This window comes from Apaloderma vittatum, unplaced genomic scaffold (genome assembly GCF_000703405.1).
Source record: "Apaloderma vittatum isolate BGI_N311 unplaced genomic scaffold, ASM70340v1 scaffold13911, whole genome shotgun sequence".
In the NCBI taxonomy this organism is placed as follows: Eukaryota; Metazoa; Chordata; class Aves; order Trogoniformes; family Trogonidae; genus Apaloderma; species Apaloderma vittatum.
The window spans coordinates 16,373-31,000 of record NW_009699705.1 but is presented as its reverse complement, the minus strand read 5'-3'; the positions used below and the strand labels follow the sequence as shown (position 1 = coordinate 31,000).

Here is a 14,628-nt window from a genome sequence, read left to right as displayed (position 1 = left end):
TTAAACCGCGGAGATAACGAAATGGCTCCGGAAAAACGAACCGCCGGCCAGGATGAGGGTTTGGGGAGCCAAACCCCCGTGTTTTCGACCCAAACTCCTCTCAAAATCAGTTCGAGGAGCCCCAGGAAGAGAAGGGTGGGGGCGCGGTGCGCTCTCCTCGCCTGGGAGAAATCGGATTCAGGTGGGCAGAAGGAAACACCTGAGCGAGCTGGAGTCGGGTTGTTACGGCTTTGAGCCCGTGACGCTAATTGTTTCCAACCCGTCTGAGGATCTTAGCTAAAAAATCCTGGTAATGATGAGCGCCGGGATCTTCTGCAGCCGCCTCCTTCGGCGCGAACAAATGCACTCGGCAGCGGAAAATAAAATTCTCTGCCCTTCAGGACGCAGCGGTCCTGCAGTCCGTTAACTCCGCAGAAATACAGGGAAGAGGGAAAAGTTTTTTCGGGCAAAACTATCTCTTTCTGCCTGACAAGCGTCTCTTGCAGCCCTTTTCCAGAAAAACGGCTTTTGCAAGTGTTAGTTGAAAAATCAGTAATAACCCTCGAGGAGAAAACTAACCGAGTATTTGCGCTCTCTGCAGTGCTCCAGTGGGGGTTCGAAGCTGTCAGGTTAACCCTCCCTTATGTTAGGAGCTCCTCAAAATATTGGGGCACACCAAATCGTTCCTGTCTCTGCAGGAAATGTGCAAAAATCACGGCAAAAATCCATGCTGTACCCACATAGAAATGCGAGCACATAAACAAACAGATGCAGAAGAAAGTAAGAGGTTTATCAGGTTGTAAAGAGAAACGGATATCTTTAATATATTTTTTTTTTAATTTAGAAAATACTTTATGCAAAAAGCTTCTTCTGAACTCGTTTTGCAGGCTGTGATACAGGACTGAGGAGAGGAGCTGATGACGGGCTGTAGTGGGGAAGGAGGGAACAGCAACTGCCTTGATTGTTGCACAGATGCTAAAATATTAGGGCTTCCTAGGATTATACTTTTCCCCCCCTAGTCTTAAGGTAATCGTTATTTTTCTTTAGAGTTAATAACCTGGACCAATGTAAATATATCAAAATCTCCAATTCTACCAATAACAAAATCATATTTCTGAAGAAAAGCTGAAAAATAAAAATCCCAAAGCACCCAAACCAGAAGGTAAATTAAAAGAAAGCACGAACAATACACCAAGGAAAGAACTGGCCATAGACTTGGGAGTTTTTTGGAGCATAATAGAAATGGCAGAAAGAAATCTGCTCTTTGAGCCGCTTTGTCCTTCCCGTTCACAAACTGGAAGTCGTGTGCGGTTACTGGCCATACCTGGATTATTAGGATACCTGGAAGCAAATACTAACCCTCACTTGCTCTGCTACAGTGGCTCAATCGCATCCTGATTCTATGATTCTATGATTTTACGTGACCAAAAAGTCCTCGAGTCCGAGTTTGCAAAATGAATTTCCACCATGCTATACAACTGATTCTGTGTTGCTGGTTGCACTTAAAGTCACACCAGTTTGCATCCAGTGGATTCCTTCTTTTTGATTGGGTTTTTTTTTCCTTTCTTTTTACTCTGGTAAAAACGAAAATAAAAAGGGGGGGGGGGAACCTCCGGAAGAATGTGGTAATGAATGTGCAACAGAGACATACGGCTCTTAAACGGTGTTAGCTGAAACCAGCATCTGCTTAGCACCCGGGCTTATGGCTCCAGAGCACCATTTCCACGCTGGAGCAGTTGCTGCCGCTTCATTTTTTTGCTCTCGATGTTGCTCCAGAGGAACATCGAGCCGGTGCTGAGCGACGACGTTAAACACCAGCGGTCTCGGCACGCTCACACGTGCGAAGAGAGCCGGGGTTGCGATTTCTACCGAATTATGAAAGTGTTCATTGATTCATTTGCGAAAGGGGAACGCTAAAATGACATGTGCATTTAAAGTTTCTGGAGACACCTCTAGTATTCCAGGGTATGTTTCAAATTGCATGGGAAGCCAAGTAAAATTAGTCAATTCCTGTGAGCGGGAAGGCACCAAGAAATTCTTCATCGGGCTGAATACATTTTTTTGTTCTTGTACGCAAGGGGTGAAAGCTGCCTGTAATTTGCACAAGAAATAGGGAACCTAAAAATAGCAGCAGTAGGAGAAGGTTACCGGCCGTACAGCGAGGCACAGACCCGTCGGGGAGCTGGATGCATGGAGCTGAACCTCATAGTTGTTCCAGTCAAATTAATGGGTTTAGATGTTAAATGTGATCATCGTTCTTAGACAAGTGCCATAATAATTTATGGACAGTTCTTCCTCTTTCCCAGGAGCTTATTTCTGGAGTGAGTTTGTGCTCAGGTGGACGTGGGCAGCGGGGACGTGTGGAGCTGGAGCAGGAGTCCTCCAAGGGCTCCTCGGCTGTGGACATCAGCTCGCCCAGCCTGGCCGATTTCTGCTTTCGTTTACAGGTGGGAGCTCCAGTTCTTCCCCCGTGACCTCCAGCGGTGGGACGCCCTCTCCTCTCAACCCCCTGCTCTCTCCGTCGTGCTCACCTCCTACGCTTCACTTGTCGGCGAGCAACATCGGCGTGTCGTGCCCCGAGACCTACCTACACAACCTCAACGTGCCGCTTTACTACAAGATTTGCCCTACGAGCTTCCTGAGACAACAGGCTCTCCTCTTTCCGAGCCACGAGAAACTGGGAGGCACCAGCCCGCAGCTTCTACCCCACTTCATGGTGGACGTGCCGAAACTATCTTCCCTCAGTGTCGCCAATCTGAAAACCGCTAAAGCCGAAGACTTGAACGGGCAATGTCTACAAGTACCCAGTTCTGCCAGTCCAATGCTGTATGGATTACCTGCATCTGGAAACATTTTCCCATCAAGTCCCATTGCTCGGGAAGCACTTAATTGTTCTTTACATCCTCCATATGGCTGGTATGGTTATAACTTCTCCGTGCCATCTCGACTGATGAATGCAGCAAGCCATTTCAAAGTGAGTGACAGCATTCCGGCTTCCTTGAGGGATGGCAGATGTAATCACTCTAACTGGCACCCGACAATTAACCATTGCCTTTAGTGGAGTTATAGAATATTTCTAGGCATTGATATGTAAAGCAAGCCTCTCCTTCCTTCATACCCAAGGGCTTGCTAGTTACTGACTGTGAAATATTGCATGATGCAGGAGCGGCATGAATAGGCATTTAACATTTTTTGTTGTTGTTGTTGTGTGGGCAAACATTGTCGCGTTGTTGGGAGGGCGGAGAGGATCCGGGAACACGGAGGGTCGGAGATGATCCGCAGCAAGGCGATGCCTTTCGGTGATATTTATGTCATGGTCGTAAGGTTAAGGGCAAACCATACAGTCACCTTTTTTAATATTTGCACTCCGAAGTGGGAACGTAGACGTACACATTTCTACAAATATGTTTTCTCTGTCTAGCTCGCCTTTAGTCAGCTCACAGCCCCGGGGAGCTTCTGCTCACCCCACTTGAGTTTTTCCACTAATTTCAAAGGGTCTATTTGAGACCTTGAGTCAGCAAAGGAGCTGTATTTGGCCAAGTGCTCAAGCATGTTCTCAAGTTCCCTTGGCTTTAACGGGTCCTAATTAATGACATGGAAGTGCCTTGTTCTCCAGGACTCGCATGACTCGGTTATCAGAGTGGGGGAACGTAAATCCAAGTCTCTGCTGCCAAAGTAAAGAAAGACGAGATAAAAGACCGACACATTCCTACCTTGTGAGGGTGAGAAAGTGGAGCCTGATGCAGGGATGCCCCGGGAGCCCTCCTCTCCATCCTCTGCTCCTGGAGACTTCCGGGACGTGGTAGCGCGGAGCAGCACCCGCACCGACGATGCGGTGGGAGGACACAGGGGGTGGGGGGATCACACATCTCCCCCGTGGTAAGGCAGATCCATCCTGGAGGATACATCGGAGAGAGCTGCGTGGGATGAAATCCCCTGGAAGACCCCCAGGACACTCCTCCCGCCCAGCGCTTTCGGCTCCGGGGGACACAGAAGATCCACCTGGGATGCTCCCGGCTCGGTCCTGCAGAGGACACAGAGCTTTTCTGGAGAATTACAACTCTACGGGGCCCCAAACATGGGATTTTTAACTCCTTCCCAAAGTCCTGTTTGTTTTATTATAACCTGTGGATATTTTTGTTATTCCTGTAAATAATCTCTAGCTCCCAAGGGCACCATGTATCTCACAATAAATTGGGGCACAGGTTTTACTCTTTATTTGATTGCTGCTCAGTCCCTACCTGAAGCCAATTTTATTACTTGATAGATGACAGAGATCTGAAAATAACGCTTGACTGGAACCAGCCGCGTTTTGGGAATAAGGGAATTCTGTATTGACAAACATAACACAGCACGACCTTGGGATTATGGGCAGGTTTAAGAATCAAAATTGGTATCAGAGATCCAGCTTTATTTTCATCCATAACGGACAACAAATTAAGAACAGAGCAAGCAATGTCAAAAGCTGTTAAAATAACACAAAGTCACGCCTTTACTTTCATCAGTCTTTGCTAAAAAGCAGACACTGGTTTCCCTAATCTACCTGCTTTGAGTGTTCACACGCCCCAGTGACACCAGTATGAACCAGTGGGCCGTGCTGACTCGCTAAATGGTCGGTACAACTGTAAAAAAAAAAAAAATCAGTCCTGCTTTCTCGTACTATTTCTTAAGCAGTTTATCTCACTATTTTTATTAAAAAAAAATAAAAACCATCAGCACTTTTTTTTTTCTTTTTCCTTTGAGAGTCCTTATTTCCAAGCCATCCCTCACTGTGGGTGGTTCCCACCCTCTGCAGGTCCCTGCTCTCCAGGGTCTAAGCGACCCAGCACTGGCCCCCACATGTGGTTACACTTCTGGACCCTTCCAGCTCAGTCATGGGCTCGTGGGTGGAGGCAACGGGTAACTTCCAATTTTCCAAATATTTGCGGTTGCGTAAGATATTCCAGAGCTGCTGGCCACGAGCTGGTATCCAAGAAATCAGTGTCTGGCTGGTTCAAGACAGGACCGATAATGACTTGAGGAGATAATTTCAGTACGGACAGCGACGGGCTAAATTGAAATCAGATAAATTCCGTCTGCCGCAGCAGAGCACGCGCTCACTTTGATGGGACCCACCTCATTCCTACTCAGAGCGCGTTGGCCAACGGGCACGGGGCTTCCCAGCGCCGCCTCTTTACAAACCTGGCCGACAGCAGTGCTCAGCCTTTCAAAAATCACTGCGATGAATGAAAGGAAAAAAAAAGAAAGACATTGGTGATGCTATTTTCAGGCAGTTGTAGCGCTCTGTCCCGATACCGCCACGGTCGCCTCGGACCCGGCCGCAGCTCCCCGTGTTTTCCCTACCTGTAAAGGTAATTCAGCCGAATCGCTCATGCTAGAACGCGGACGATTCTGCTGACGGGAGAAAAACTGCCCCGAATTAGTGGATAACCCACCCGCTGCTTTCTAGGGGTGCTTTGTCAAACGGCTGCTGGTGAGAGGTGAGGGGCAGAACCGGAGAGAACAAGTCGCTGCAATAAATCACGAGTTGTTAAAAGTGGAACTGGGGGAGTCGAGGTCAGTATTTCAAGCGGGACCATGCACCTGTAAATACAAATATGTTACACGCTGCTTTGTACTTCCTCCCGTTAATGTCATTCAGAAACCTGCAGAAGTTCACTGTTCTTTAGATTTCATGGACAAACTCTGAATTACTATTTTTAAATGGGAACAGGGACAAAATAATCAAAGTTTTTTTGTTGTCGTGGTTGTTTGTTTTTTTTAAAGATTAAACTTGCGGAACAATGTTGGCTATTAGGCTAAGTTTGACTTTTTTTTTTCCAAGAGGAGTCTGAATTTGCTCGGAAGTCCTTGATCCCATTGAAAGCACTGAGCAAACAAAAGCTGTCGTACCAAAGTCGCCGCGTCCACCCTCGACGCTGGGACATGGGATGGGCTCTGTGCTCAGCCACCAGGAGCTTGATTTAAAAATCAAGAGAAAACCTCCCCCTCCCGCCCAAAATAGTGTTTTTAATCAAAGTGCAGTTTACTATCCAGTTTCACCCAAATTTAATACATCTCTCGGAGAAGCCAAACTTTAGGGGGAGCGTCGGATGTCGCTTTTTCTGATCGAAGCGCCTCGGTTTACATTTGATCTTCTGAGGTTTGGTCTGTAATTAGATGATAATTTGTATCACAATTATGCAAAACAAACGAGGATTGGATAGCAGGGTAGACCAGAACAAATAAGCACCCAGAACATTTGAAATGCATCCAGTGTGACGACGACGTCCATGTGCGGCTGGGGCCAGGGGGGGACATGCGGTTCCAATAAAGCTGCAGAAAGGGAAAAAGCCGGTATCGGTTCCTACAAAAGTTTCAGATGCTCATGTTTACAAATTTGTATTGCACATTAATATGTAAACACCCGCTATTGGAAACAGATGGCTCCGCAATATTTACGTGGCCCTGCTGCTTCGTTTCGGGTGTCCACACGTCTCCTAGAATGCACAAAGCACGCGGCGACTCTTTTAAAACACATCTCAGAAAGCTAAATAACAGGTCCAGCATCTCAAGGCGCAATTTTAAAACTGCCAGTGCTGCGGTGGCTCTCCCGGCCCTCTCTCGTCAGCTTTGGGGTACTGGGTGCAGGGGGATGCTTTGAAACCCAGAGGAGTTCTTTTTGATAAAGTCATTTTGCAAAGGAAAAGGTGTGTGGGGGGAAGGTGCAGCTGTGTCTGTAAATCGCAGCCTCCCGGCCCCGGTGGAGTTAAAGCCCAACGTGGAGGCTGTCGGGAATTAAACCGGCTGCGAGGACTTTTGCAGATGTTGGGTGTTGCACTGCAAGCTGTTCATGCTTAATAGAGTTCTGCTCTCACTGAGCAGAATTTCATCGTTATTTATCCACCCACTTCTTCTCTGCGTCCCCTCGGTAACATCCACAAGAAGGACCTACCACCCGCTTCCACACATCGAACAATTTCCTCCCAGACTGCTTATCCGAGAGCACCAAGGTTTACTGTGGCAATTAGGTACAAGAAGTAGCTCAGGTTTTGTGAAGGACCCCTTGAGCTTATAAATCAAATTACACAAACCAGCGAGTAAAATTCAAGTCCTTTCTGGAGAGGCAAACGTCAGCGATAAGGGAGAAGCCCCAGGAAAATCCTACTTTCCTTCTAAGGAAGCAGATCCTGAACCAAACCAGAGATGGGGTCAGGGGTGGCTTCTAGCTCTCTGAAGTCACATTAGATGGACTAAAGAGGTTCTTAGATATTTTCTCTTACCTCAAAAGCTTCTCTTTTGTTTTTGGAGAAGGTTTTTTGGGAGAAATTCACTTTTTCCTTCTTGGCACTGGCTCCCAATCTCCTCTCTAAGCTGGGTCCCAGCTCCACCAGTTTCCTCGGGGCCCTGCCCAGCAGCTGGGAGCACTTAGCAGCTCGTCCGCCCCGACCAGCTCACCTGCAGCAGCCAGCCCTGACAAGTCCGTCTGCAGCCAGTCAGGCCCACAAATAAAACGGGGCCTCGGCTCCAAAATAAAAGAGTAACGGACTTGCACGGTTACTCAGTCTCGCTTACTCAGACGATGCTCTGGGGATGGGTGCTGCCTTCTCCTCCTGGTGCCGGTCCGTCAGAGCAAGCTGCTGTGTCCCTTCTCCACTGACCTGCAGCTCAAAATCAACAGAAATATTTTTTATATTTTTTTTCTGCTTTTGATGGGATGCTAAATGTGCCACAGAAAAAAAGTCTGTATTTAAGGCGGTTTGGTAAATTTGCGGGGGGCAGGATTGTGTTTTATGAGTGTCTTCAATACCAGAATGGAGCAATCCAGGAGGCTGGACTGGTTTCTCCCCAGCTGGAATCATGATGCCCTCTGTGTCATTCTAAACCTAAATAAATAAATAAAGGGGAAAGGCACACGACGTTTCAGGTGCTAAACTGTTCATAACACAGTGGTAAAGCTAAGAATTAATAGCGGGTGATGGCGGGGAAGGAGGGAAGGCTGGCTGCTCGCAAAGCTCCTGCGCGCCCCGTGCTCAAAGGCACCTTCACGTCGTTCCAGTTGGATCCCACCCTCTCCCAGGACCTGAGGTTTAGGGGCTCAGATTTTCACTCACCTTTCCCTGCGAGTATTTGTCTGGGGCTTTAAAAGCAGCGGCGTGAGCTGCAGGCACCGCAGCCTGTGCAAAACGACTGGATTTAATTCAGTTTTACAGAAAACCCTCCGCTTCTCCAGTCTTGCAGAGAATCGTTACGTATGAAAGCGTCAATAAATTTAAAGTGGAGGACTAACGGTCCTTTAAAAAATGGTTTTAAGCTATTTTTCTTCCATGAGTTACAAACCATGCTGAGTGCCCACCTGCCCCGTGCATTTACCAACAACGCTTTGAGCTCCAGCCCTTTGCCGAATTCTTTTTTTATCTTCATTAAAAGCCTTGCTGTAAAATTAATCGAAGTTGATAAGCTATTTCCTGTATTGTATTTCTTCTAATGTTATCAATATTGCTAATAAAAATATAGATTGAAACAATATGTTGTAATGTCCAGGATATAAGCCAGATTGTGCTGTAGCTCAAATAAATATGAATTTGGCCTTTGGCTTTCACAAAAAGCAGGAAAATGTCTCTATCTGGGCTATTCTAACGGATAACATCAGCCCCCTTTACTTCGCTTCTCAGAACCAACCAGAAATTAAGAATTTAGGCTGGTAGAAGAAACACAACTCCGTTTCCTGGAGATTTTCGAGATTAGACCAAATCAGAGTAAAGCGAAGCCCCAAATTTCGTTTCCATCCGAAACGAAACCCAACATTTCTCCGTGCTTTGAATGGGCTGACGCTCGCCACGTCGGGATGGCAGACGAGAAGCTCTCGAGGCAAAGGGTGTCAAGGAGAGGACAGGGAAGGACTCGCCTGGACCTGCCAGGTCCTGGTGCTTCATCTCCGCTACCGTTCCTCCTTCCCACTTTCTGAGATGGTTTTTGGTCAAAATGGGTTTGAGTGGTGTTGGAGATCCCCCCGTGCTGGTGTGGACCTCTCCCCTTTGACCAGCTCCTCTCACCACTTTGAAGACCTCATGGAGTGTCAGGATTTCTTCAGTCCGACACGTATGAAAGGTCCATCTGAGAACGCAACGGCCCGAGGAGCGCGGTGGCCAGGCCTGGCTGGCGGGACAGCTGCAGCACCCTCCTCCAAACACGAGCTTCCCAAATGACTGCGAGATGACTTGTTTCAAATTGGGTTTGAGTATCATCCCCGCAGCTGGAGTCACGGGCCGTAAAAAAGGAAAGATTTCCCTCGGCGGGTCTCCTGGGCACAGAACGGAGCAGAGGATGGGGATGAGATCCAGCCCTGCTCAAGGGGAAGTTTTGCTGGAGGAGCCATCGGGCTCACAGGGCAGGGACGCACCTGACGGCTCCCGTCACCTCGGATCCAGACCCTGCTCAGGCTCCCAGTGGGAAAATTGCCTCCAAACTTTGGAATCAGGTCCCCTTGGGGATGCGGGCTGGGGCCGCTTCGCGGCAGGTGAACACACAGATGGGTGGTTTTCAGATTACATATCAGGTAAAAAAAAAAACCACAAAAAAAAAAAAATTAATCAAAAACACCCCTGGGGTAGGGGAAAGGGGTTTGAGTGGTTTATTTGCAGGAATTGGGCTTGGTCACTTCTGATCCCCAGCACCAGCCCTCATGCTTTAATTCTTCTTTTTTTTTTTTTCTTTCTCCCTAAAATAGGACACACCTGTGAGGAAGGCGAGTTTCTTCAAGACATTCCTGATCTGGAGCGTATTAAAGCGATATTTTTGTTTTGTATTTTCGATGATTTGCTCCAGTGATAACATAATAGCATGATATTTTGCCTGGGACTGATTAAAACATTTCTTTTGATCAGCGCAGCAGATTGAAACAGTTGTTTATTACTGGACAAGGCTTCAAGAAAAAGGAGGCGGGGGAGAAAAAAAAAAAGAAAAGAAAGTGCAGAAAAAAGGAAAAGGCTCTGGGTGGCTGTTGGGTCTGCTTTTCTCCAGGGGTATTTCCTTCAGGTGGGGAAAATTCTCCGTTCCAGCTGGGCTTGGGAAGTGAGAGGAGGGAAGGACGATCCATCACGCTGACGGACAACGGCTGAAAACCCGGGCGCTGGTTGTTAAAACTACACGTGTGCCGAATAAAACTCATTTCTCCCTCTCAGGACACACCGGTTGCCCAGATCATAACTAATGAGTTTCCGTAACCAAACGCAATGTTTCCTCGCAAGGTTGTCCTTTTAAGTTAGATCAAGGACTGCGCGTTTCAAAGCTACCTAAATTTTAAAACACGGGGCTTCAGCTAAAATAAAAAAAAGGCAATTATTTTGCACTTCATTAACCAAAGGCAGAGTTGCAAAGCTGCAACAGCTGAACGTAAATGTGTTATTTTGGTTTAACTCCAGTTCCCTATAAAGGCTTTCAAGACTATAGATTTTAATTATGTGAATATTTTTAATAAAATCCCTCATTTAACTGCTGGCAAGACTGTAAGGGGAAAAAACCCAATAATATCTGGCTCTGTCTCTTCGACAGAATAATTCTTCGAGTTCCATTTGCCACATGGGCGCAGCTGCGACCAATAACCCCGCTGTCTTTATGATTCCCCGACAACATGAAATTAAAATGAAGTGGAAATGTTTATGCCGCGACTGGCGTGCAACACATTCGACAGATAACGCCGGCTACGGGTTTCCTTAAAAAACAGGGGGTTTCCGCTGCAGCAGAGCCAGGCGGTAACTTAATCCCCCTTTTTCCCAGGCAGCGGAGATTGCCGCTCGCCGAAAGCCTCAGACACATAACAATATCTTCATTAAAGAGGAATTACTTCCATCTCGCCATCCCCAGGTGCCACTGAAAGCGGAGCTTTGTTTCATGTGGCCAGTTCCAATTCCCTTGTTTAGATCAGCGGATTCCTTGGCTTCACGGGACATTTGGAGATAAATCTAGTTTGGGTCTCATTCGCTTCCCCTTGACTTTCCGCCGCAGCATGTTTATAAGCTGCACATTAATTCCTCGGTCATGCCTTCGGTATTTTCCACCGCTTGCGGAAAAAAAAAAAAAAAGACGACCCCGTCACGTTTAATCGTCTCACCCCAACAGACTTTTTGCTTGTTTGCACCGATCGATAAATTGAGCTAAATCGAAATCTTTCAGGTTGTTAATTCTGCTCTGTTCCCCACCATGTGCACCTGCCCCGTGTTTTCCTTGCAAGGGGATACCTCTCCCCCGGCAGAGGCGGGAAATGCCGGGGCTGCGCCGAGGCCACTCGCTGACGTGTGTCTGCAAACCGAGCTTCAGGATGAGGAGAAGCCTCGGGGAGAAGCCGGGAGCGGGGGACGAGGGAGCCAGAGCTGGAATTTCCTAAATCGTCTCACGTGTCTCTCCGCGACACGGTCTGAGCACCGCGTTGGGGTGTTGACATTGTTAGAAGCTGGTGCGCGGTGATGGAAATCCATCAACCGTTCCATTAACTGGTTAATATTTATCACCCAGCAGTTTAGCCCACTTTCATTTTCAGCTCCATGATCCATCCCGGCATCTCGATCCCACTGTACTAACACGCCTCTTCGCCGAAGTCATGGAAATAATTTATTATTAAGAACTATCTTAACAGTTCTTAATAATCTTATTATATTAATATTTAAAAGTTTTGGACTGATGGTATTGAGAGATAATTATCCGCTGCTCTAGCAAATAAAAGATAAAATCGGCTTGTCTGCTCAGAGGGTTAAAGCAAAGCAAGTTTTCTTTGGTTCTGAAATACAGGCTGGAAGTTAAAGTTCATTGACTGTAGCTTGCAGCATTGATTTTTCATAAAGGATTTTTACCTTGTGTGACACAAGAACCCAGAGATGAACACTACTTCAGTTTACGTGCTTTACTGCCATGGATTTTGAGGTATTTTGCAAGAAAAATAACAGTTTTGAACAATCATCAAGGCGAGAGTAAGGACCACTGAGAGCAACCAGACCCAGCTCACCCCGACCCTCCTTTGGCTTCCAGCGCTCAAGTGAGCAATTTTAGTTTAAAAAGGAAAAAACAGTCAGAAAAATGGTATCAAAGGCACAACACAGAGGAAACCAGGAGGGGAGAAGAGCGGCTTCCTTGCCTCGTCGCTCTGTGCTGCCAGGGCACCTTCTGCGGAGCTCCTGGGTCTGGAATTGAGATTTAGGGAGGAATTCCGCTGCCCGCAGCCCTCAGCAAACAGCCCTGCTCGGCTGCCATCTGGCCCTTTTGTTTTTCCAGTAACCTGTAGACACCGATAACATTTAACAATGAGATTCGGGTTATCACAGACCATTTGCCTTTTTTTTTTTTTCCTTTTCTTTTTTTTTTTTCCTGTTTGTTTTGTTCATCTGGCTTCGTATTTTGCTTTGCTCCCGAGAAGCAAACCGAGGAGCTGCTCTGGGCTAACCCACGCCACCCCGCTTCCCCTCGCCGTGGCCCTTCTCCTCCACTTTTTGCTTGGCTTTGCACCGTTTTGGCACTGGAGGATCGTAGCAGAAGCAGGATCTGCTGCCTCCCCATCTTCCCATGAGGTTTTCCCATCGCTGATGGTCAGCGTTTGCAGCCTGATCAGGATCTGTCCCAAAGCCAACAACTTCCGCAGAAGCCTCCACGATTGACGCAGTAACACGGTCTTTTCTCAGTGCCTTCAGCTCTGTCTTCAAGGTGAGAGCCCCCCTCCATTCAGAGAGGGGCGATGGATCAGTGCGGTCGCTGTGCCGACCCTTTTGTCGTGCTCTGCCCCTTTCCATGATGTGTCCTACTGTTTCAGCTCTTAAAGCACCGAATTAAAACATGTGCTGCAAGCTCTTCAGTTATTCTTGCTTGATCCTTGCCCCAAAGAGAGCAGCTCCCATTAACCCACTCATTAGTCTGTTTTGGGAAGTTCTTTGGTCTTTTCCATGAGGAGAAGCCTCCAGGAGAAGGTGGGAGCGGGGGACGAGAGAGCCAGAGCTGGAATTTCAGCTGTCCACGATACACCTGGGGGATTTCGGCTGCTCTGAAAGAGCCAGAACTGTGCACAGCATCCATCTCTAAACTGCATTTGGATGAGAAATCAAGAGCTCTCTGCAGCGTCCCTGTGCCGTGGCCAGCCCAGGAGACTCATCCCACACCAAACGTGTCCCGCTATCGCCTGTCCCGGCCAAGAAGAAAATTTCTGAGCCGACTGCCGATCACCTGTTGAGAAATGTCGCTTGTTGAGATACCCAAGCTCACATCAGAGTTCCTTCAACATTTTAAAGCATTAAGAAGCAGCGCTGGCTGTTCCTCCAGAGACACCCAACCACTTCTCGACAGCACCTGCAGAGCAACAACAAAGAACAAAAATCAGATTTAAAGGAGTGCGCTGCAATTTTTAATTTTTTTTTTTATTTTTCATTTCAGGTCATTTTAAGGAAAACAGAGTTAAATTAACACCCTCCGAACGGCAGCATAAATCTCGCCGGCGGGGGAAGGAAGCGAACTGCAGCGCGAGCTGTCAGCAGCTCCCTGGGATCTGACAGGGTCCAGCAAACGTTTCCCCCCACCCTGACCCCGCCTGTCAATCAGTTTTCGGGGGGAAAAAGCCCCGTCCCAGCTCTTCGGCGAGGAGCAACCAGGCAGCTACAATTCCGAGCAGCTGTCACTTATCGTTATTTCAGGGAGGAAGGAGCCGGGGGAGGCACCCTTCACCCCGAAGGTGCAGGCAGAGCAGAATTTGAGATGATGGGTGGGGATTTCCACCGGCGCAAATGGGAATATAAAGGCTTGGAGCTCGCCAGGCCGGAGTGAAAATACGGGACCAATTTCAATCTCAATTACAGCTCGGTTCACCCGGAGTATAATTCAGAAGTCGGCTTCTAATATTTCACTTCGGGATAAAGAATAATATTGCACTTCCCCCTCCGCAGCCTGAGCGATTTGCATTTCATAGGGGCTGCTCTCAGCTCGAACACGTGTTTCAGTGAGATACTGAAGGATACGAGCTAAAGAAAATTCACAGAAAAGTTGCCTAGAAACGTCTGTGTTAAACTCTGTGGGGGGGGTCAGCTCAATAATACACCTCCTCGCGACAGAATATTCCATTCATCACAATAAAACGTGATAAATGACTTAGTTCCTGCACTCACCCCCTCTCCCCATTGAGGCAAACACGTGTCTGAGTTTACAATTCCTGCAAACACCGACACCATCTCCTTGACGCCTCCTGTCACGTCTTAGGGACTCGGTCCTTGCGACGGCAGTGCCTGGTGCCACCTCTTCTGACTGTATTTTTCAAATACACCAGCAACACCAGCAGTAGGCAATGGCTTTACCTCGTGGAGAAGAAAAAAAAAAAGCAAAACCCCCACGTCTATGTATTTTGGAAAACACTCTCTCAGGCTTCCAGTCAATATTATCATCCTACCAATAAATCACTTTAGGAATTAATATTCTAACTAGATTACCTGAAGAATATTTACCATTTTAGGAGACAAGTCTTCTCTGCTCTCATTCTTGGCTTTATTATTTAAATTAACATTGTTATTTATGGTATTCATCACTTGCACGGTTCACGTGCGAGCACTCCTATGCAATGCTTCCCATTTAAAAGGACAAATTTTAAGGGAGAGATTGATCCCTTGCGTGGGAAGAGGGGGATGCTGGAGGCACAGGGCTCTT

At 47.5% G+C, this 14,628-nt stretch overlaps 1 protein-coding gene across 1 annotated transcript; it reads left to right on the top strand.

Annotated features, from left to right (window-relative positions):
• Positions 1 to 1,755: 1,755 nt before the first annotated feature.
• LOC104280755 (T-box transcription factor TBX22-like) lies at positions 1,756 to 3,037 on the top strand (the record flags this gene model as incomplete). Its single annotated transcript, XM_009878505.1, has 2 exons — positions 1,756 to 1,834; positions 2,427 to 3,037. Coding segments are annotated over 2 exons (690 nt in total), but the record flags the coding sequence as incomplete, so codon positions are not given.
• Between the last annotated feature and the right edge of the window lie 11,591 nt (positions 3,038 to 14,628).